Below are 20459 nucleotides of genomic sequence, written 5' to 3'. Positions count from 1 at the left end.
ATTTCTCAGCCACAGCAAAGGGACGGGACCTCTCCCTGTGCATGCTCATCTTGGCCCTCCTGAGCTCTCTCCGGCATTTGCTGGGCACTTCACTGAACCAACTCAGCTTGGTAACCAGCTGCTTCAAGGAAAGAGAAATGGATAGTCTTCTGCTGAGTTAATGAGCTGAGCTGGCTCAGGGAGGGGCCAGACAAGCCCCAAAGCTTGTGGGAATGTGGGATGAGCAGAGGTGGAGGGCAGCGGTTTGAGACAGTGCCGAACTGATTGACTGCCTCCTCTCTGCTGAGGGACTTCACCTCGAGCAGCAGAGCTTTAATGGTGAACGTGGCTGAGAGGAGTCCCTGCACTCATGCTGTAACTTAGCACCCCCATCTCATGCTGCTGTTGTTGTCCTGAGGCTGGAGAGCAAACTGGGTTGGTGAAACGATCTGCCCAAAAACAGTGATTCACTGTAGAGCCAGTTCCCAGTGCAATTGCAGCAATACAGCTGAGGCAGCAGCATGCTGTGACACAGGGCTGGAAATGGCCAGCACGGGGCAAAAACATCTGAAGCTAGCTTAGCTCCTGGCGCCAGCATCTCTTAGCATGCCCTGAACCTCTTCTGCAGAGTGTCTTTCTCTACTGACTATGGGAGGAGATGAAATGCTTCCCCAAGAAAGAATCAGTGTTTGTGAATACCTCCCAGAAGGCACCACTTATTCACCTGCCATAGCAAGTGAGGTTTGAGCCCCTTCTTCTGTAGGCTTAGGTGCAAGTCTGAAGGTCAAAGTTGGGAGCCAGATTACACATGGAGAGCAGAGGGTGTCTCTGGTGGGCACCTGGAGGAGGTGCTGTGAGCAGTGAGAACATGAGTTTCTCCTCCTCCATCTTAAACTTGTTTTGGGCTGACTTGTAGAACTGAGGAACAGTTTCTATGTTTTAGTTGGTTTCTTTGCTTAGAAGAGGGGGATATATGAGTATCCAAAATAATAGTAGTTAGATGGACCCAGATGGCCAGAAAATAATGGGCTCTGATCCCTGCTGGCTTGGCCCAGCTTTGGAGCAATGAGCTTGTATTGAAATCCTCTGGTCATGTTACCAAATCCACAGCCAGGAAGCATCTCACTGTCTCCTCTTTCAGTACATTGTAATGGTGTGTGTTAAAGGAAGCAAAAGTCCCTCACAATAATTCAAAAGAATCATAAACATTATAAGTGGGCTCCTGTAAAATCCAAACCAAAAGTACTTGTTACAGTCATCCTAAAGCTCATGGCTCACTTTGTTTTGCCTACAGCATTACAAAACAAAGTGAAAGATCGGTTTGTTTAACAGCTGGGATCTGTTTTAATGTTTAAAGGAGAAGATTCAAAATGTGTCCACATATGTCTTATCTGACCTTTGGTGTGCCGCACTTTAGGACTACTATTGCAAAATGTAACCTCATTCACTTGGTATGGGTCATGTGTGTGTCCTCACTTTCAGCCATGTATTTTTCCCATGCAAACCCTCTGCCCACAGGAACAGCCTGGCAGAGCCAAGGAGCAGCCTGGGCTCACAGCATGGCCTTTCTTCTCAGCATGCCGTCTAGTGCGAATAGAAAGGCAATGACGACTTTTATTTTCAAATTTTGAAAAGTGATTGCCTGTCCTGAGATTGAAATACTTATGCTATAAAAAATGTTCCAGTGAGATGAACCCGGGGCAGCTCCTTGCATGACTAAGTGCGCCCGGTCTGACTGAGAGTGCAGAGCTGCAGCGCTTTCCCTAGGGAGCAGCCCCTGTGCTGCTGCTGTTTGCCATCTCTGAGGACATACACTGGTCGGATATGCACCTCCAGTGGGTGCTGTGCGATGCATGCCTTTCATCGCTTTCCTACGGGACTTGGCTGTAGTGATGGAGCCAAACACTCCTCAGTACTGGGAAACTAGCTAAATAATGCTCTCTGGAAGCTCAGCTGTGTTCACAGTGTTTCCACTAAAGCTTGCTCGGTGGGCTGCAGAGCAGTAAGGGTCCAGAGTGCAGTATGGCAAAGGTTAGTTATCAGTGGACGCTTCCCAAAAAGGAGGATAGTTGATGAACCTTGACCCTTAACATCAGCAATCTGCTTCAGAAGCAGCGGCTGAAAGCTGGTGACCTTACTAGAGAGTATGGGCAGAAGTGAGGTATTCAGTGCAGCCGCACAAACACACACAAAGGGCAATGCTAGCAGTGCCTGCCCTGGACAACAAACTGCTTCCAAACCAGGGGAAAAAAATAATGACTAAAGTTTGTTTCTGTACAATGGGCAAAAATGCATTCTGCCTGTTATGAGACTGATGTTAATTTTAAGCAGGCTAAATGTGGGATCATTTGAATGAATGTCTATTTGGAAGGCAGTATAAAAGATGAATCTGTTCTTTAGTAAAATACAGTGTGAGCAATGTTTGGGGTTGTGGCATTCAAATGGCACAGTACCTTCTCCAAGTACTGCATGCCTACAAGAAAACTTGAATTCACTCCCAAAGAAGTAATAAAGATGCCTTCACAATGTCATGACTTTCTTCTGATTTAATATCTCTCTGTCATACAAATGTGTCTTAAGCAGTTCCTGAAAACTGATTTGAATTTATGCCCTGTTTGACTCAGAATGATGAATATGGGTGAGCCTTCCGAACTGGCCCTCAACTTCATGACAAAAATCTGGATGGTTCCTAAATTTGACTTTGCAATTAGCTGAAAATTGGTGTTAGAATATCAAAATCATATTTCTATATCAAAAACAAACAAACAAAAAACAGAGCAAACTGTGATTTGAACAAAAGTGTAGCCAGAATGACTGAGATCTTGGCATACCTCCTACTTCCTTTCTCACCAGAGATGTTAAGACACTTGGGCTTTCCTGCTCTGCATGGGAGAGGGCCACCTTTGGGAGGGAGGAGAAGACTCATTCTGCAGCTGGATCATTTTGAGAACCCATTTTTATAGCATGGCCCCCCCAGAGCACCGCAGCAGCAGAGGCAGTGAATGAACAGCTGGGGATGGGAATGCCCACTTCTGCCATGCAATTGTGAAACAACTTCAGAAGTCCTTATAGAGATGACACGTGTTTCTACATAAAGCAGTACCATAAAAATCTACCGTAATATACTACATTGTACTATACAGTACTACTATAAAAATCTTTGCACCAAGATAAACTACCTTTGTACCAAGATAAACTATCTTTGTACTAAGATAAATTGCAGTGGGACATGTCACTCTTTTGGCAGCTATGCTACAATGCGTCATTACAGGCGGTAATTAAATTAATGCAAAAAAACCCTTAAGCATGAACACCACCTTGCATTCATGTGCCTGGAGAGAGGCGTTACATCGAGAAAGCCATACTCACTTGTCAGCCATACAATGAACAAAATCCATACATAAAAATCTCAGGACTACAAAAAGTTCTGAACAGTTAACCACTTCAGAGAAAATAAATTGTCCTTTTGCATTGAAATTCATCTACTGCTAAAAATCACTGTCCCTATGTCATACAAACTTTCAATTGTACATATTTTTGCTTGCATTTGGAACTGCAAAGAAGAAATTCCAAACTCATTTCACAATAATCTGCCAGAGTGCTATTAGAGGATAATGTAATTTAGTTTCCATTGACCAAAGCTGGTTTTCATTCTGGTTTTGAATATGAAAGCTAATTTGCACGTTAGGGCAAACGCAGCTGAAGAGAAATCATGGCAGGGGCTTAGCTTCTGCAAACATAAACTCTTAGGCAAAACAGAGCAGTATAAAAAAATACAAAAGCAAAAAGTTCTCTACTGGGAGGCAAGAATTACAAAAAATGTAGGATCTTTCCCAGGTACTCTGTGATAATCTCCTATAAGGTAACATTGATTTGCATGGATTAGCAATGCTGTAATTTGTGCTCTGTTTTCAAAGAAGAAATGAATGAAGGCAAGAATGAAAAATAACTTCTTCAAAACCATTCACTAGTTAGACTGGGAGTCTAGAAATGAGGACTCTTGGGTTGGACTTCTGGTTTTGCCAGTGATTCACTACTGGGACCATTATCAAATCTACTCTGTCTAAACTTGCGTATTTGTAGGACAGGTATAATAACTACCTTTTCTAAGAATTAACCATGTTTTGAGAATACAGGGTGAAATTATCTGTGTGTAAATGCATTATATTTGGCATAATGCAATGAAATATTATTTTTATTTTTAGTCACTTCTTTATAGCACAAGTTAGACATGTTGTGAAAAACAACTATTTTTTTTCTTTCTCTGTAGGGTACATATATATATTGTATTGCCACATTTCTGTCTTAACACTTTTTTGTTTAGCAGCTGTTGTTTCTGTTGAACCCTTTAATGATCCAGAGCTATCAAGGCAGTTTAGTTGCTACAGTCCGAATGCTACTACTCACTTAGTTGCAACATTTTCTAACCATTTGTTTCATCTGATGTCAAAGAAATCGCTTTAGAAGAGATCACCTCCTTTTGCTCTATGGTCCCAAAACTGAAGCACAGACCCAGCTCTACAACACAGGTTTGCAGGAACAAGCCCAATTTGTTCGCTTGACACAGCTCCCAAATATGCTTCCTTGCTTGGCTTCTGCAAGCCCGTGCAAGCCCGTTGGAGACTTTGGGGTGCCTATTCACACAAGTGCCCCAAAACAGAGGCTAAATCAAGATTTTTTTAAAAATGTGGGATATCATGATGAGCTAATAAGAAAGTCTCATTTAAAGATAGCTTAAACAGGATGGAAAAGACTTGTATACTTTTCCACCAGCACTAAGAACTTCAATTGCTGGTGATCACTGTGCATACTTGTGCATATGTGCATATGTTGTATATTTATTTTTTTGATTAACTAAGTTATAAAGTATTTATCTATCATGAATGTGTTATCTGGTACACTATAACAATCTTTAAACAAAAAATAAACAAAAACTAGCCCCAATGCCAAAAATAAGGAATCATTTCTTCAAATAAAACTGTGAGGAAAAGAAGCTTGCAGAACTGCCACTCCAAGATAATTTGGGCCAGCTGGACCAGTGCTTCTTGTTTCCCCATTACAGTTGTGTGTAATAATGCTTAGAGTATATCCATCCTGAAGTCAGATGACCTGCGCTGCCAGGTGTGACACACTGACCCACAAGATTGCCTTTTACCTTATGTTTTCCTGCCACCAGGCCTATACCCCATGTTCTTGCAGTGTTATGGGCTCCTTCTCTTCCTAGGCTATGTTCTTCAATATATTTATTGCCTTAAGACCATGGCCACCAGACCATCAACATTTTGCTCTGGGAAGGGGGTTCCATTAGCACAGTTTTTCAAGTGAGGTCTCTCTAATCAGGTTTAACTGTAGTTTTGGGAAAAAAAGAAGCAGCAGGGAAACCATATCTGCTTTCGTATGTCTTGGGAAGATGGTGGGCCAGATATACGTATTGGAGTATCTCAGACTTATCTAATTACAGACTTTGTATACAACCCGAAAGTTAAATGCAATTAAAATGTACACAAAAAATGTTGTAACTGCATGAAGGTTATCAGCCAAATTTATTTAGACTGTGCCCCTTAACACTGGGAGTTGTTTTTCTGAAAAACTGTGCTTCATCAAAAATGCAAACATTGCCAAACTAGATTTGAACCTTGAAACTGTGCCCTGTTACCAAGTGACTTCCCGTTTGACCTTGGGGAGATCTTTTCACCTCTCTGTGCCTCAGTGCTCCATCATCTGTAAAAATAAATAGCTAAAAGCAGGAAGAGGGAATAATCCTCTTTCTTCTGCTTTCCTACTGCTACCTCATCTATTTAGATTGCAACTGCTTCAGAGGAAGGATTAAATACCCAGTGTTTTTAATACTTCTAGCCAAAGGAGGCTTGATATACAGATCCAGGGCCTAGGAGAACTGTTATAATGTGGTAAATGTTTCAATCTGCCTTTAAAAGCTTTAAGATCTTGCCAATAGCAAAATGGCATTTTCCTCTCTATTTAATTACAAATGCTACAACTTTAATTGACTATTGAATGCTCAGAATAACAGAGAGATGGGTCCAGTCTAAAGAACATAAAATGTAGTTGTGCACGTTCTTTACAAGAAATACTGACAGGACAAATACAGAAACTTGTTCTGAACCCTTCTCTAACCTCTCCTATCTCATACACCTTTTCTTGTCCTTTCCTTCTAGTCTTCTTAAAGTGTATGTTTCAGGTTTGATTATGCACAATAAATTTTGTTACCCTTACATCTCACCCTACAATTATTATTTACTTCCAGCTCCCATTCCAGCTGTGATTACTGAAGTCTTGAATTAATTTTCATAAAGCCAGCCACTACCTGAAATGCCATGTGGAAGACACTGAATTCATTCCTTTCTCTCCAGAGTTCCCTTTCCAATGTCAAACAACATAAAGAAGTAAAGTCATGGTTATGGTTATGTAATGAAGCAAGGTCGTGGTTAGACAGTCATTTAAAACCAGCTTGTGCCTGTCCTGCTGCCTAGAAAAGCAGGTTTTCCCTCTTCTCGCTACTTGTTCTCACTGCCTGTCTTGTGCTGGCACTAGCATTTGTTTGGCTGCTTGGTGAGCCAGAGGGAACTAATCCAGGTATTAGTAACTAGAGAAATACCTGGCAAAAACAAAACAAAACAAAACAAACAACAAAAAAAACAAAACAGCAAAACACTAAACTGGCAACAACAAGAGCAAAAGTAACCATAGTCTTAGCCAGGAAGGGCTAGGCTCACTGCCTGGTCACTTTTAACCCAGTGACTTAAGAGGAGGACTCTGAAATCTTCCATTCTGTTTCCCTCTGTGTGTATGTCCGACAAGGAATCTAAAGCTTTCCTTTTTTCCAGTGAAACAGGAAATGTAGGCAGCTCAGTGTTTCACCTCTACTTTCTCCCTTGACAGGTAGAAAGAAGTGATATTAGAGCATTAGGAGAAAATATTCTCTGCAGCCTAGTCTCCTCTATTTCCTAGGCAGTGTATCTGCAGGAATTTCAGCGAAACTTCCTCCTTTCCAGCCGCAGGGGCAAATTGTGTACCTGTTACTAGAAACATTTCAGTTTGTCTGTTCCTATGTGAAGCAACAGAAAGGTCATATCATGGCATGATTTTTACTGTTACTTAGAGTGGTTGATGTGCTTATTACTTTAACAGGGCACAAAACTCCCTCCTTACTCAAGAGGCTTGTTCTGTAGGCCCTACATACCACAATTTTAAAGTGATGCTGTACTGGGATATGGCAAAATAGTAGTCAGAGATAAAGTGATTATGAGTTGGGCCTCCTGGTGCAGGAGCAAAAGGAGGAGGAGGAAGGGCGGCTGAAGCACTGCACCAGGTTATGTTCCTTGCTCTTGCAAAAGCATTGGTGTGTGACTCGGGATTTGCCCAACTGCAAAAAAATTAACTCAAGTCAGCTGCAGGGCAAAAACCAGAGGGTATAAAAAATCAGAGACAGCAACCTGTGCAACTTTGCCCTGGAATGAGGACACGCAAAATGCTTTATTGATGCACGACTTCACGTTTTCCGTGGTGCCTCTTAGCAATCCTTCTGGCCGAGCGCAGCAGAGGCTCTGGGAAGCGCTTCTGGACCTTATCGGCTAATAGCGCCGATGCCCCCCCGGCTGCTCCCGAGGGGGCCGCGCCGTACACGGCGCCCCCCGCGTGCCTGGGCCCTGCCGCAGCGCCAGCAGCTCCCAGCGCGCATCCCCCGCACCCGCCCGCTTTCCCCCGACATCGGCGCCGTAGCAGCCCCGGAAAAAATTTGGTGGGAGGGAGGGAGGGAGGGAGAGCGGCGAAGGGTAGAGGCTCGTCGCGCCCTTCAGCCGCCGTCCTTGGCGGGGACGGCGAGGGCGCAGCCCCCGGAGGGGACGGCCCCGTCCGGCGCGGCCCGGCGCTGCGCTGCGCGGCGCGGCGCGCACCGCCCCTTCCGCTGCGGGGCCGTCACTGCGCCGACCGCGCACCGCGCTGCAGCGCTGTCCTCGCCGCTGCCGCCGCCGCCGCTGCCTCCTCCTCCTCCTCCGCCCGGCTCCGCGCCGCTCCGCGCCCGTGGGTACGGGGGGCGGCGGGGGGCGGCGGTGCGGGCGGGCCGGGTCGGGATCGGGTTCGGGATCGGGGTTGGGGTTCGGGATTGGGGTTCGGGATCGGGTTCGGGATCGGGGTTGGGGTTCGGGATTGGGGTTCGGGCCCGGGCCGAGCATCCCTGTCCGCCCCCCGCATCCCTGTCCGCCCCCGGCGCCGCCAAGACGCTCGAGGCAGGCGGTGAAGCGCTGGCTCGTTTTGCGGATCCCGAGGCATCGGACTGCAAATCCCGCCGGGGTCCGGCCCACAGCACTGCGGAGAAACCCCGCTGGCCTGGGCAGGCTGCCCCCCTCCTCCTCCCTCCCCAACGTGCCGGCCCGGATACCGGCCACGTTGCTGCGGGCCCCCGCGCGCCGCCTGGGCTGCCCCGGCTCCGGGGCGGACGTGGGTGCTGTCCCAAGCGCAGATCTGCGCCTCCCTGGGGTAGAGCCGACCCCTGCCTTGGTACGGGGTGCCTGGAAAGAGGAAGGTCAGGGATACTCTGCAAAAGTCCTTGGGTTGAACAAAGGGAGCCTCCGGGGCCAAATGGAAATAAGTATCAGGCCAGGGAGTTCCCAGGCAGGTTTGCTGGTCCCGAACTGCTTACAGTATTCATATTTTTACAAGTATTGCGATAGCCAGAGTCCTGATATATCTTCTAAATGAATGAATGCCACAGGGGATCATTAACATGGGCGGTATCCGTGCCTTCTGCTGGGAGGCTCTGGAAACTTTGGCAACAGAAGGATATTGTGTTACGTGCTGCCAAAATAGCCCCCAGCACGCTCCCGCCTGCCCTTCAGCCCTGGCTGGGCAGCAGCGAAGGGCGGGAGGGAGGGGACCCGTGTCGGGTGGGCTGGGGACCACGAGGGCCTGCGAGCAATGGCAGCGTGCCCGCGCACCGCCCCACGGAAACCGCCGCCGCATGCAGCGGCTTGGAGAGATTCACGTTTCCATCTGCTCGCTTCCGGCCCTGGCGGATGACTTCTCACATTCAGAGCGCATATTTCGGCTGAGCCTGCCGTGTTTTTCTCTGTTGCGTTGATTTTTTCTCCCCCCCCTCCCCCCTTTCCTTGCAGAACACAATGGCTACTTTGAAGGAGAAGCTGATTACCCCCATTGCTGCCGAAAGCACAGCCCCTAACAACAAGATAACTGTTGTGGGGGTTGGACAGGTCGGGATGGCCTGTGCTATCAGCATCCTGGGAAAGGTAAGGTTCAAGGACAACACGGTGCTCGAGTCGCTGCGGCCGTAATGATATGCATCGCCTGTGCGTCTTAATAAACGGTGGGAAATATGGTACCAATTAATATGCAGATTAATTGGTTGCTTTTGTCGTGAGCAACCGGAGAGCAGCTCACGTGAGCAGCCTTCGTGCCAGGCTGACCTCCCCGTTCAGTTTCTTCCTGTTCTCTCACCTTTCCGTCTTTGTTTAGCAACAAATCTAACTGTCATTGTGCAGAGTTATTTTGCAGGCATTTGGGAATACGTAGTGAATAAGGGCTCTGCAAACATTGCCAAACTTTTCTTTCTTTTATTATTATTATTTTTTTCCTCCCTCGATAAGGCCAGAGTCTGCTTGGTGGGAGGGCTATGATCCTGGGCAAAGAATTCAGGCAGATCAGAAATCAGTGTGAAATAAGGGACAGGAAACAGAGCTATGCCTGTTTGCTTTATTGCACTCTTAATTCAAATGGGCCCTAATAACTGGGCTTTTGAAGTTACTGACAGTATTGCCATTGCTGTCTGTGAGCTGCTTTATTCCCCCTCCCTTACCCCAGCCCCCACCCCATTATGGCCTGGTTATATAATTTCATTGTGTCTCAAGATATCACCTACAGTTTTCAAAGACTAGAAATCTAGGGCCAGACTTAGAGGTTATCCTGATTTTCTGTTACTGTTCTTTAGGCAAGTCTCATTTTGCAGTCTTGGGCAGTCTTCGAAGAAACCAAAGGCTAACATGCACACAGGGATCTTTGTGTTTTGCTCTTTGTTTTTTAGAGAAAGTTGTGAATGAGTTATCAATAAATGATTCCTTGCTCATGCTGTTTCAAAAAGTCAAATGGGAACCACAGACCTCTTATAAAAGAAGTAATGAAAAAATATGCACCAATCCCTTACAGGGCAGATCCTGCATCTAGTAGCATACAAGGCTGAGATCAAAAATATGGCATGTACTACTAAAACACTTGTCTCTTATTTGAAGACAAATCCTTCCTCTGTCTGTTACCTTGAGTGTTTTGAACAGTATAGGGTATTTTAATCCTTACAAAATTTCCAACAGTTTATCATGAGCCTTGTCAGCATGAAAAAACTGACGGACGGTAAGTAAAGGCCACAGCAAAACTAAATACTGACGTGAAAGTAACACAAATAGTTTTCACAAATAATTTTCATATTTTTAAAACTATGTAATGGGAAAAATAATAGAAAATGTCAGAAAGAATAGTTAGTTCACTGTGGTTCTTTAAAACATATATATAATGTGTTTAAACAAACGTTTGCCTTTCATGGTTTGAACTCATTAATTTTTGAAGGAGTACTGTAACATGTAAAGTTGACAGTGCGGGAGCCAGGTGAAGTTACAGTGAACTTCATTATTAAACATATGTGGGGGCTGGATTGCGTGCTGCTCTAAGCAGGATCAAATTATGTCTTCAGAAGTCTAGGCACACAGGTTTACAGTTAATGGGAGCAGTATGCACCAAACCTATAGTAAAAACTGGTCTTGAACTTTTTAAGCTCAGGCTATGGCACAGTGGAGTTACTATCTATTTCCCCAGGTTTCTGTTTTCTCTCTCTCGCACACACACACAAGTATAAGTTGCGGTATAAAAAATGTTTGCAATAAAAAAAATCTTTGACTTATGTTACCAAAGTAGATGTTGCTTTGACTTCTGCAAGACGGTTGGCTCTTCAAAATGTCTTCTGCTTTTTGTTAAACCATAGCATAAAATTTTGCACTTAATTTCCTACCTTTAATCTGTAGATGCAGTGTGTTTTAGATGAGTTTTGATGAATTTTTTATAGCTGAAAACAGTGGGATACTAAGTTCAGATTGCTGGTGTAGTAGTTGATTTAGTATACACACTTGAATAACACTAAAATTTTCGTGTTGGTTATTTTTAGCTCCTTCTCAGTTACTATATGTAATTGCCATATGATGTTGCTATACCATTTTAGAAGAAATTGAAAGATTTTCACTACAGCCTCAAGTGTCAGCTGTTTTTTAATGAGAATATTTTAAGCTGCATTTGAGGGTGATTGTGTAGGCTTCTTATTCCCATGTGTGTTAATAACAAGCCAGATTTCCTCTCTAGGCAATACTGATGCAAATCCACAAAATTAGTCATTGGAATTAGTCCAGATTATTATTATTCTGTTTCAGTGGGAGCTGGCTTCTGAACCTGCAGAGTCTGCTTTGGTGAATATTGGTTGCAAGGTCTAGACTGAAAGCCCCATATCATTTGACTGTGTGTGTGTGTATAAATATATAAATACATAATCACACATGCGCATGATTTTTTCCCCCCCCATTTCTGATTACATTAACTTTTTAGTTTAACAGCAGTAACTTCAGTTAAAGATATTTTTGATAACATTTATATGACTGAGATTGTATCTTCACCTGCAAACTATTTTAAGAAAGCAGATGCTGGGTACAGGTTCTTACAGTTTTCCTCCAGCAGTTGCTGAAATGAGTTGTGAAAGGAAACTGAGAGCATCATTATGCCTGCTGTTAAATATACTTTCCTAGAGGAAAAACAGTGTATATTGTTGCATTTTAGAATAGTCTAGTCAATACTAATAATTAATGTTTCCCTGTGATGTAGTGAGTGTTACTTTTTATATAAAAAGTAAACAAAGGAGAGAAATTTGCTCAAGGTAGCATTTTCAACAGCATAAAAATGACTTAGCTGACTACTTTCAAGCAGGATGCAAGTACCTAGGAAAACAGTAGAAAGAAGTACTAATTTGAATTGCTGTATAGCTTACTGCATGGTACGCCTTTAAAAGTATATTAGAATTCAAACTTTTGTCAAAAGGTGGTAAAGTTCTGCAATGTAGCAGAAAGGCCTACCCCCCCCCCCCAATCCCCACAATTTAAATGTCTTCCTATTCTGAGACTGTATGACATTATCTCCCAAATGCACCTAGCTGGATAATGAGCATCCATGGCTAACTCTGGTTTGTGAAGTAACTATGTTGTAATAACTCTAGTAAAGGAAGAATTAGGTAAAGATTCTGTTTTCTCTTGATACAGTTTTTCAGTATCAAGGAAAATCAGTCTGTTGCAATTCTATTTTTTTGAAATTAACTGAATTGGTGGAAGGAATGTTACAAGAGAATACTTGTTTGATAGCTGTGTGCTGTGTCTTACTAGATATAAAAATATTTTCAAAACAAGCATACTAATCTTTCTCTTGGATGGATTCAGAGGGTTCGTTATGACTCTGAAAGATGAAAGCTTTTCTTTTTTGTCTTTTTTTCTTTTTTTTCCTCCCCCCCCTCCCCTATTCCTACCCCCAACAAAACAGCTAAATTATGAAGTGCATGAGTGGCAAAGGGGTAGCTCTAGAGAGAAAAGATGTCTGCACTCAAAATCCCCACACATACAAGAGAAAAGAGGTCAGCACTCAAATTCCCACAAATAATACATTCTTTTTTTAGAAAGTCTGAACAAAAGGTTTATGAACTTCTGCTAAAATATCCTCTGATTTTGTTCCAACATACCTCTCGGTAACACTGAGATTGTTCTGTGCAAGTGGTTTGTCTTTGATGGAGAAGAAGTGCTTTCAGATGTGTGATGTGTTATTTAAAAATGTGCTAATATAGTTCAACTCAACAAAGGTAACCTTGAAATGCAAGCTAACTGATAATAATAGCATACTCCGCTGACTCCTTTAAATTTCACATTGCTTTTTGCAGGGTCTTTGTGATGAGCTTGCTCTGGTTGATGTTTTGGAAGACAAACTGAAAGGAGAAATGATGGACCTACAGCATGGGAGCTTGTTTCTTCATACTCACAAGATTGTGGCAGACAAAGGTGAACTCGGGTTCTCTCTTTTTATTTAATACTAGTATTTTGTGAATTTGCTTGACAGTGGAGGAGTCTCATGTAATGGTAATTGAACTCAGGATATTTCATCAGAAATTTAAAGTTATGAACTGGGGTAAGGATTTGGACAACCAACACTGTTAATGGGAATGGCTCTTAATCTGGGCTTTCTTTTACATATAGTGGTCACTTTTCCCCTTTTGGGTGATAATCAAGTAAAATTGATTTTAATGAGACTCTACTACTTCTGTAATGTAGAGGGAGTATTGTTTATAGTGTTCAAGTAGTGGAAATGAGATTTAGAGGGGCTGAATCAAGACCCAAGACTCTCAACTCCCACTTTTTGATATATCTGGACAATGTAAGAGATGATGTGTCTCATGTTTGGGTTTGAACATTTGCACAGTGGGGGAGCTACCCAGAATACCTGTATGAATGAGATGCTGTTGACATGAGTGATAAGTCTATCCAGCACCTTCTATATTTTGCCTCCTCTGCTCTGTCGTAGACTACGCTGTCACAGCCAACTCCAAGATTGTGGTAGTAACTGCAGGAGTTCGCCAGCAAGAGGGGGAGAGTCGTCTCAACTTGGTCCAGAGGAATGTGAATGTCTTCAAATTCATTATTCCTCAGATCATTAAATACAGTCCCAATTGCACCATCCTCGTGGTTTCCAACCCAGGTAAGGCAGTTTTCTGCTATAACATCCACAAATTCTACTTTTCAGAGAACTAGTGTTTTATTTTATTAACTTTATCAAATATTGATTAAATGTTGAAAATGAATAGGTTTTTTTTTTTTTCTGTTTGAACATCTGTCATGTAGTTGCTAACAGTAAAACAGAAATAAACAATTTACACTTGCCGGTGCTTTCTTTATTGAGGACTTCCCATGGTGTCCATTCTAAAAGTTTGTCTCATGACAAGTATTTCAGTTCTCTACATACTTTGGCTTAAAAGCAGTAGATAGATAGTTTTAAATTTCTAGCCCTAAAGCTTATAAGTGCAAAAGATACTCAATTTGCTTGCAAGTTGTTCATAGATAATAACTTTCACTGTGTCTTGATATAAAGATATGGTCATTCTTCAGAATGAAGAACATATGCACCATACTTGTTGGAAAATTACAGTAACGCTGAAATAAAAAATTCTATATATACTCTTAGCTATGTTTTCAGGAAAAGAGATGCATGCTGAAGCTTATGCTGAGGAAAAGACTAAACTACATAGTTCATTAGGTTATGAAAGATTTAATCAGGTTATACATATTTTTGTGTGCTAACTTGAAAACATCCCATTGCACGGGAACAACTTGGACATTTGGATGTCTGAAGTTGGTCATAAATGTCATTCTTTGTAACAAGTATATGTTTGTATACTTTATAACAAGTCTCTATAGGGCTGTCTTTTCTGATTCAATACTATCAGACTAAAGCTATTCATACAGAGCCCTGGAAATTAAGTGACACTGATGCTTTTAACAATAACTTTACAGAGACGAAATGACATGTGTAAAACTAGCAACTCAGCTGGTGCCTGTTGGGTAGGTAGCTAGGGTACAAGTAGTACTGAATGCTGGTGTACTGAGCAAGTGGCTACTGTACAAGTATAATAACTTATGGTGATTTTAAACATTCATCTAAAATACTGAATGGAGTCAAAGATAAATTGGTTCTTGTTCTAGGAAGGCTAAATTGAGACAATAGACTTACCTCCAGTACAGCAGCTGCAGGAGGAGAACTGTAAATTGCTTTTTCAGAATAGTTTTTATAATGCTTTCTGTTCCCTTGGCATATGTTGTACCTAGTCTTCTGTAGTGGAAGCTACTGCAAGCCCATTAGAAAGGACTTCAAGAACATCAAGTGTGCCCACCGCATGTGCTGGTGTGCGACCTTGATGTCCTTACCTGTTTAACTTCCCCAAATATGGCTGGGCTCTAACTCTGGTAGCACTGTCCGCAGCCTGCCCCAAGTGGAAAGCCCTACTGCTGGCAAACAATGAGGCTGCAAATCAGCCCTCAAAAGTCTGGGTACCTGTCTCAGCACCTAGCTTGAAAACCAGATCTTCCAGAGAAAATGTAGCCATTTGGCAAGGAGGTGCCCCATAGTCTGTACAGATTACATCGATCCTGGCGGGAGCCCTCTTAATTGAGGCTGTAGAGCAGCTTTGCCTGATGAGTGTGTCACTCATAACAGCGAGGTATGAACTCTGCTAAAATTGCGTACTTTTGGTGCCTGAGCTGAGTAAATGATGCATTACAGATGTATACATATAAATGTACATAAGATCATTCCCCCTGAGAACTGGTTTACCTTTTAAAGCTCTGGAGTCAGAACTTGTTATTACTGTGGCCTGTTCATTGTTACTGCTCTGTGAGCTACAGACTTGAGGTTTTCTCTGCTCATTTCCCTCTCTATCCCCTCTCCCCCCAACCTAGCCTCTCTTTTTTTTCTAAAAATGCATATATTTTTAGAGCTACATGCAACCAAAACTTAGAGCTCATCTGGCTTTTCATGCTGTGGAGGTAATCAGTGAAAAGACTGCTTAAAGCACAAACCTGTTTAAGAAATAAACCTGAAGTAGTTATGAGATAGAAAGCAAACATGTTTCACTGTAAATAAATTGCTTTACCTCTTACTAGAGAGATGATTAAGTGGAAGGTAGGGTTATTTCAGGAAATTGCTTGAAGGTTTTAGCCAGATAAATAGAGTTCAGTCCCAATTCTGGGTGCCCTGTGGGTTCAGCTGTGACAAAGAAGCTCCTCTGGATTTAGCTGGTAGGATACTATTCTCTAGTGACTGTCCTCAATTTTTGAACAGTAGCTAGACAATCCCTAAGTTATCCAAGCAGTGTATGCTTTTTTTATTCCTCCAAATAGGCCCAAAATACTGTGACCAGTGAGCCCAGCTGTATTCTGAGTCCCTCTGGTTGCTCCACCAACTGCAGTGAGGTAGTTTAAGGATTCTCTTTGGTGTATGTGAACTGTTTTGCTTACTATGCATGTTCTTCTTTTCAGTGGATATATTAACCTATGTCACGTGGAAGCTAAGTGGCCTGCCAAAACATCGTGTGATTGGAAGTGGCTGCAATCTGGATTCAGCTAGATTTCGCTATCTGATGGCCGAGAGACTTGGTATCCACCCAAGCAGCTGCCATGGCTGGATCTTGGGAGAACATGGTGATTCTAGTGGTAAGGAGCACTTCCAGTCTCGTGGGGAATAAGCAATACCACAGAAGAGACTGCGGCCTAAGATGTGTTGCAAAATTGTGAAAGAACAGATGCAGCTGAACTTGAGTTACTGGCACTTAGTTGTATTTTTATGAAGAACAGAGTTAAGACAAGTCCAGGAAATCCAGCTCCGTGTTTTTCAATGAGTGACTGTGGCTATAGAGTTAATACCTGAATTGAAATTGTCAGTTTCTTCAGCGAAATCTGTATCCTAAGGACTACCCCCTTTACTTTTACTTTTTACTTACCCCCTTACTAGCCTCAGTTTTTGGAGTAACGTAACAAAGTCTGTAGTAAGGGTCTCCTCTGAAAGCACTATTAGCTCATGTTAGATTAGTTGCAGAGTTTCTGTTGCGAACAGTGAAAAATGCTAGCAACTCAGATTTAAGTTACCGTTGTTATCCTTACCTTCTTTTGTGACTGCTTCTCCATGTTACTTAGAGAAGATAACTTTAAATCGCTGTGAAATGAAAGAATCTTATTTGTTCAGATGTTCATTTCAAGTCTGAAATGATGCAACAGAACAGCTGTGTCTGTGATTGGTGCTGGTTTGTACTTCTTAGTGCTGTGCATTTTTAAGGTAACCTCCTCTTCAGTGTCCCTTTGAATCTGATTGAAGCACATCATCTGATCACCTTTGGGATTTACTGAAACTAGCCCTACACTGTAATGAGAGCAAAGCTTGGCTGAGCATATGCAGACCTCGTTCTACTTTGGTGTTATAGCTGCTTTTTCTCTGAAGTAACTAGGAAACATTCTCAGTCTTCACTGGAACAGAGAATGAGTTTTTCTTTGAGCCTTTCAACATAAAGGGAGGTATACAAATTCCTGTCTTGGAATTGTATGTTTACATATTGCTAGCCTGCTATTCAGGGGAATAAGAGGAGAATTCTTGGAGACTAATCCTAATACAAGTTAGAGGGGCAGCAAATACATCCTTGTTCTTATTGCAGTTCTGAAACAATTTCTTTTTTTTTAGTTACTTTTAAAAGGCTGATGAACAGTTAAGAGACACCTGTTTCCTAGAATTTGAGGCTTCTGATTTCAAATATAGCTCTTTAAACCTGTAAAGAACTGAAAGTTCATTCAAGTGCTGAGAGATTGATTTGTTGGTACTGACATTTTGATTACACCTTCTCGTATTTGACAGCCAGGGTTCTCAGGATTCAGTGGTGAAACAAAAACTTAAAATCTGCCTTTCTGAAGCATTATTGTAGTTCTGCCTGCCACTAGCTTGTTTCAAGTTTGTCGCTAGACAGGCAGAGTGGAAGAGAAGGAGTTGCTAACTGCTGCTAAAACTTACAACCTCTCTAATGTGTATTACAGTGGCTGTTTGGAGTGGAGTTAATGTGGCAGGCGTTTCCCTCCAGGAGCTGAGCCCTGCCATGGGAACTGACAAGGACAGTGAGAACTGGAAGGAAGTCCACAAGCAGGTGGTGGAAAGGTACAGTGAGTTGAGGAATATGGTGGCAGTACATGACAGTGAAGATAGCTGGTCTGCTCGCTCCCTCCTTGTCCCTGCCTACATTCCACTGCAACTTTTGTGTCCTTTTATTAAGAGGGTTGCACTAGTAAGGGAAAGTACTAATTTAAAGGCAGAAATGCATAATTTCAGTTCATAAGTTTTATCATCCTGCAGCAAGTCCAACTATTGTATAACATACCCACTTCAGTACTGCAACACGCACAGAGCTGACATGCATTTCTCGTGAGGAACTTGTTCTTGTGTGGTTAGTTTCATTTACAGGGAACAGAACTCCCTATGGAATGGTAGCATGTTCCTTCAAGCAGGCACTGGAGTTGATTATAGGAAGATTTTATTTATGACTGACTCTATCTAAAGGTTACTCTTCACTTACCTATATCACGTGTTTTGCTTGTGAAACAAGGACTATATTGGTATAAAGTGTCTAGAGATATTGAGCGTGGAAAAACTTTTTTCCCAGAGAATATGTGTGTAGGCAGTGCGTGGCTTTGACGCTAAATGTTCACCTATTCCAAATATATTCAGAATGTATTATCTAAGTTATTGGTCTGCTGACTTGAATAGAAAACTTGTTCAGTTGTATTTCTGTTTATTTTCTGTTTAACACTGTAAGATCTGCTCTTAGAAAATATTAGTTGAAAAATATCTAGCATGAGTACAGTAGGGTTTCTTAATTATGCATATGGGATAAGGTAGACTTTGTTTTTATTGTCTAATACTGAAATATGTAAGTTTCCTCTTTGGCCTTTTAAATCCAGAACTTATCATGTGTATCACAAGGATTTCAGTTCTTCTTAAACGTGAAACATTTATTTAAGACTTACCATTCAGGAAGTGTCTTGAAGCCACCTTAGCTAATGTATTTCATTGTTTCTTTAGTGCCTATGAGGTGATAAGACTTAAGGGGTACACAAACTGGGCCATTGGCCTTAGTGTTGCTGACCTCTGTGAGACCATGCTGAAGAACCTGTGTCGGGTTCACCCAGTGTCCACAATGGTGAAGGTAAGAAATGGTAGCTAATTGGGTGCTTTATTTTATTTTGTTGTTGTGGAAGAGCTAAATAGGTGCAGAGTCCCAATTTGCAAGGTGCCTTGAATAAAGGAAACCTTGTAAAATACTGCTCTGAATTTGAAAGCACTGTACAGGGAGCTTACTACTGCAATTTTTTTCAGTCAGCCCTTTTAGCTTACCCTTTTCTCACAAGAATTGTAACTAAATTCTCTGTACTCTGGCCAATGTCATAATTAATTTTGGATCAGGTTCGCCAGGTGTGGCATACAGCTTCATTAGAAGGAACGAACAGTGCAAAAACAAATAACTCCTTGGAGGCCCAGCTGTGACTCCATGAAACACTTTGCAGCAAAATTGCCAGGCAGGAGAGCTATATCCTTCTTTAGCTTATGTAACTAGCTGCACCTGGTCTGTGCCAGCTATGTTTCCTCTGACGAAGCAAGGACTTTGGGCATGCTGAATTTAACTTACAGCTCCCTCTATACTCAGGAAGAAAAGACCTGCCACTACTACATGCCCAAATCCTATGTCTGTGAGGTTTTCATCAATTAATTGCTATATAAGTTTTGTGAGTTTGTTTGGGGTTTTTTTTGGTGGGGGCAAAGGGGAAATTCCTAAAGTCAACCATCTCAGGATTGCCAGTCACTGTTTTCAAAACTCGTTTATTTTTATTTTTTTTAAAGTACATTGTTACTGCAAGTAGAATTTGCCTGCAGGCTAGAACATGATACAAGTCTTCAACTCTGCTGTCAGCTGGCCTACTGCTATGTAAACTAAAAGCAGATTTGGGGTGCTGGATTCCTGTCTGAGTGATTAACTGCTCCTTTGTTTGCGGCAGGGCATGTATGGCATTGAGAATGAAGTCTTCCTGAGCCTTCCTTGTGTCCTAAGTGCCTCTGGATTGACAAGTGTCATCAACCAAAAGCTGAAGGATGATGAGGTGGCTCAGCTGAAGAAGAGTGCAGATACACTGTGGAACATCCAGAAAGATCTCAAAGATCTGTAACTCATGAATGTTAGATTCCAGCAATAGAAAAAAACTGCATATTGTGTGCAAACGTGGGCTCTCTACTCACTATCCATCTCTATGGTTAACATTTAATGCTCTTTCAGACTGAAGCGAGCTTTTGTCCACAGTAGCTAAACCTATGCTTGCTGTAACGCACAGACCTTATGAACAAATAAAGTAACTTTCAGGTGTGTTTTGTTGTCCTAGTGACTATATTTCCTGCATTTTAATTATGTAACTTACTCTGCATACAGAATTATATTAATGTCTGTCATGTAGACAACATGGAAATGTAGACACACACACACTTCTTCAAAGCTTAGAAACAATTAATGTACTAATCATCTATATTGGGATTTCACTAATACGGTCTTATTTTTTCTGTTTTAGATTTATCTTCCATCCAAGTATTGACTAAGTGTAGTTCATTCCCAGACTCTTCTTTCTGATATAGTACTTCCACTTTTAGTGAAGGCTAGAGAAAATTGAATAGGGGGGTTATCTCTGTGCCAGCTGCCAAAAATATGCCAGGCATATTTTGTACTAACTTTAAGCTTCTGTAAACCACCTGCCTAGAAACAAGGGTTCTGTAGTTTCAGAAACCTGCTGTGAAAAGTTTACATATTGTTTACT

The 20459-nt window shown here is 42.2% G+C and overlaps 1 protein-coding gene across 2 annotated transcripts; it reads left to right on the top strand.

Moving 5' to 3' along the window:
- The first annotated feature begins 7898 nt into the window (after nt 1-7898).
- Nucleotides 7899-20019, top strand: LDHB (lactate dehydrogenase B). Of its 2 annotated transcripts, none has more exons than XM_067305994.1 (8): nt 7899-8019; nt 9111-9242; nt 12962-13079; nt 13600-13773; nt 16107-16280; nt 17646-17763; nt 18685-18808; nt 19656-20019. In XM_067305994.1, the coding sequence occupies exons 2-8, from the start codon at nt 9117-9119 to the stop codon at nt 19821-19823; spliced, it is 1002 nt and encodes a 333-aa protein (XP_067162095.1). In that variant the 5' UTR covers nt 7899-8019; nt 9111-9116; the 3' UTR covers nt 19824-20019. The 2 variants fall into 2 exon arrangements, with proteins under 2 accessions (XP_067162095.1, XP_067162088.1); XM_067305987.1 differs by having other exon boundaries at nt 7899-8023.
- Nucleotides 20020-20459: the final 440 nt, after the last annotated feature.

This window comes from Apteryx mantelli, chromosome 1 (assembly GCF_036417845.1).
Source record: "Apteryx mantelli isolate bAptMan1 chromosome 1, bAptMan1.hap1, whole genome shotgun sequence".
NCBI classification, from domain to species: Eukaryota; Metazoa; Chordata; class Aves; order Apterygiformes; family Apterygidae; genus Apteryx; species Apteryx mantelli.
Note: the sequence above shows the minus strand (reverse complement) of the source record. Positions and strands in the feature narration are given on the sequence as shown.

Bases quoted from the DNA above. Each gene is read 5' to 3' on its own strand.
- LDHB (XM_067305994.1), top strand. From the start codon at position 9,117: ATGGCTACTTTGAAGGAGAAGCTGATTACCCCCATTGCTGCCGAAAGC. The intron at 13,080-13,599 runs GTGAACTCGGGT...GCTCTGTCGTAG, and splicing joins CAAGATTGTGGCAGACAAAG to ACTACGCTGTCACAGCCAAC. The intron at 13,774-16,106 runs GTAAGGCAGTTT...TCTTCTTTTCAG, and splicing joins CCTCGTGGTTTCCAACCCAG to TGGATATATTAACCTATGTC.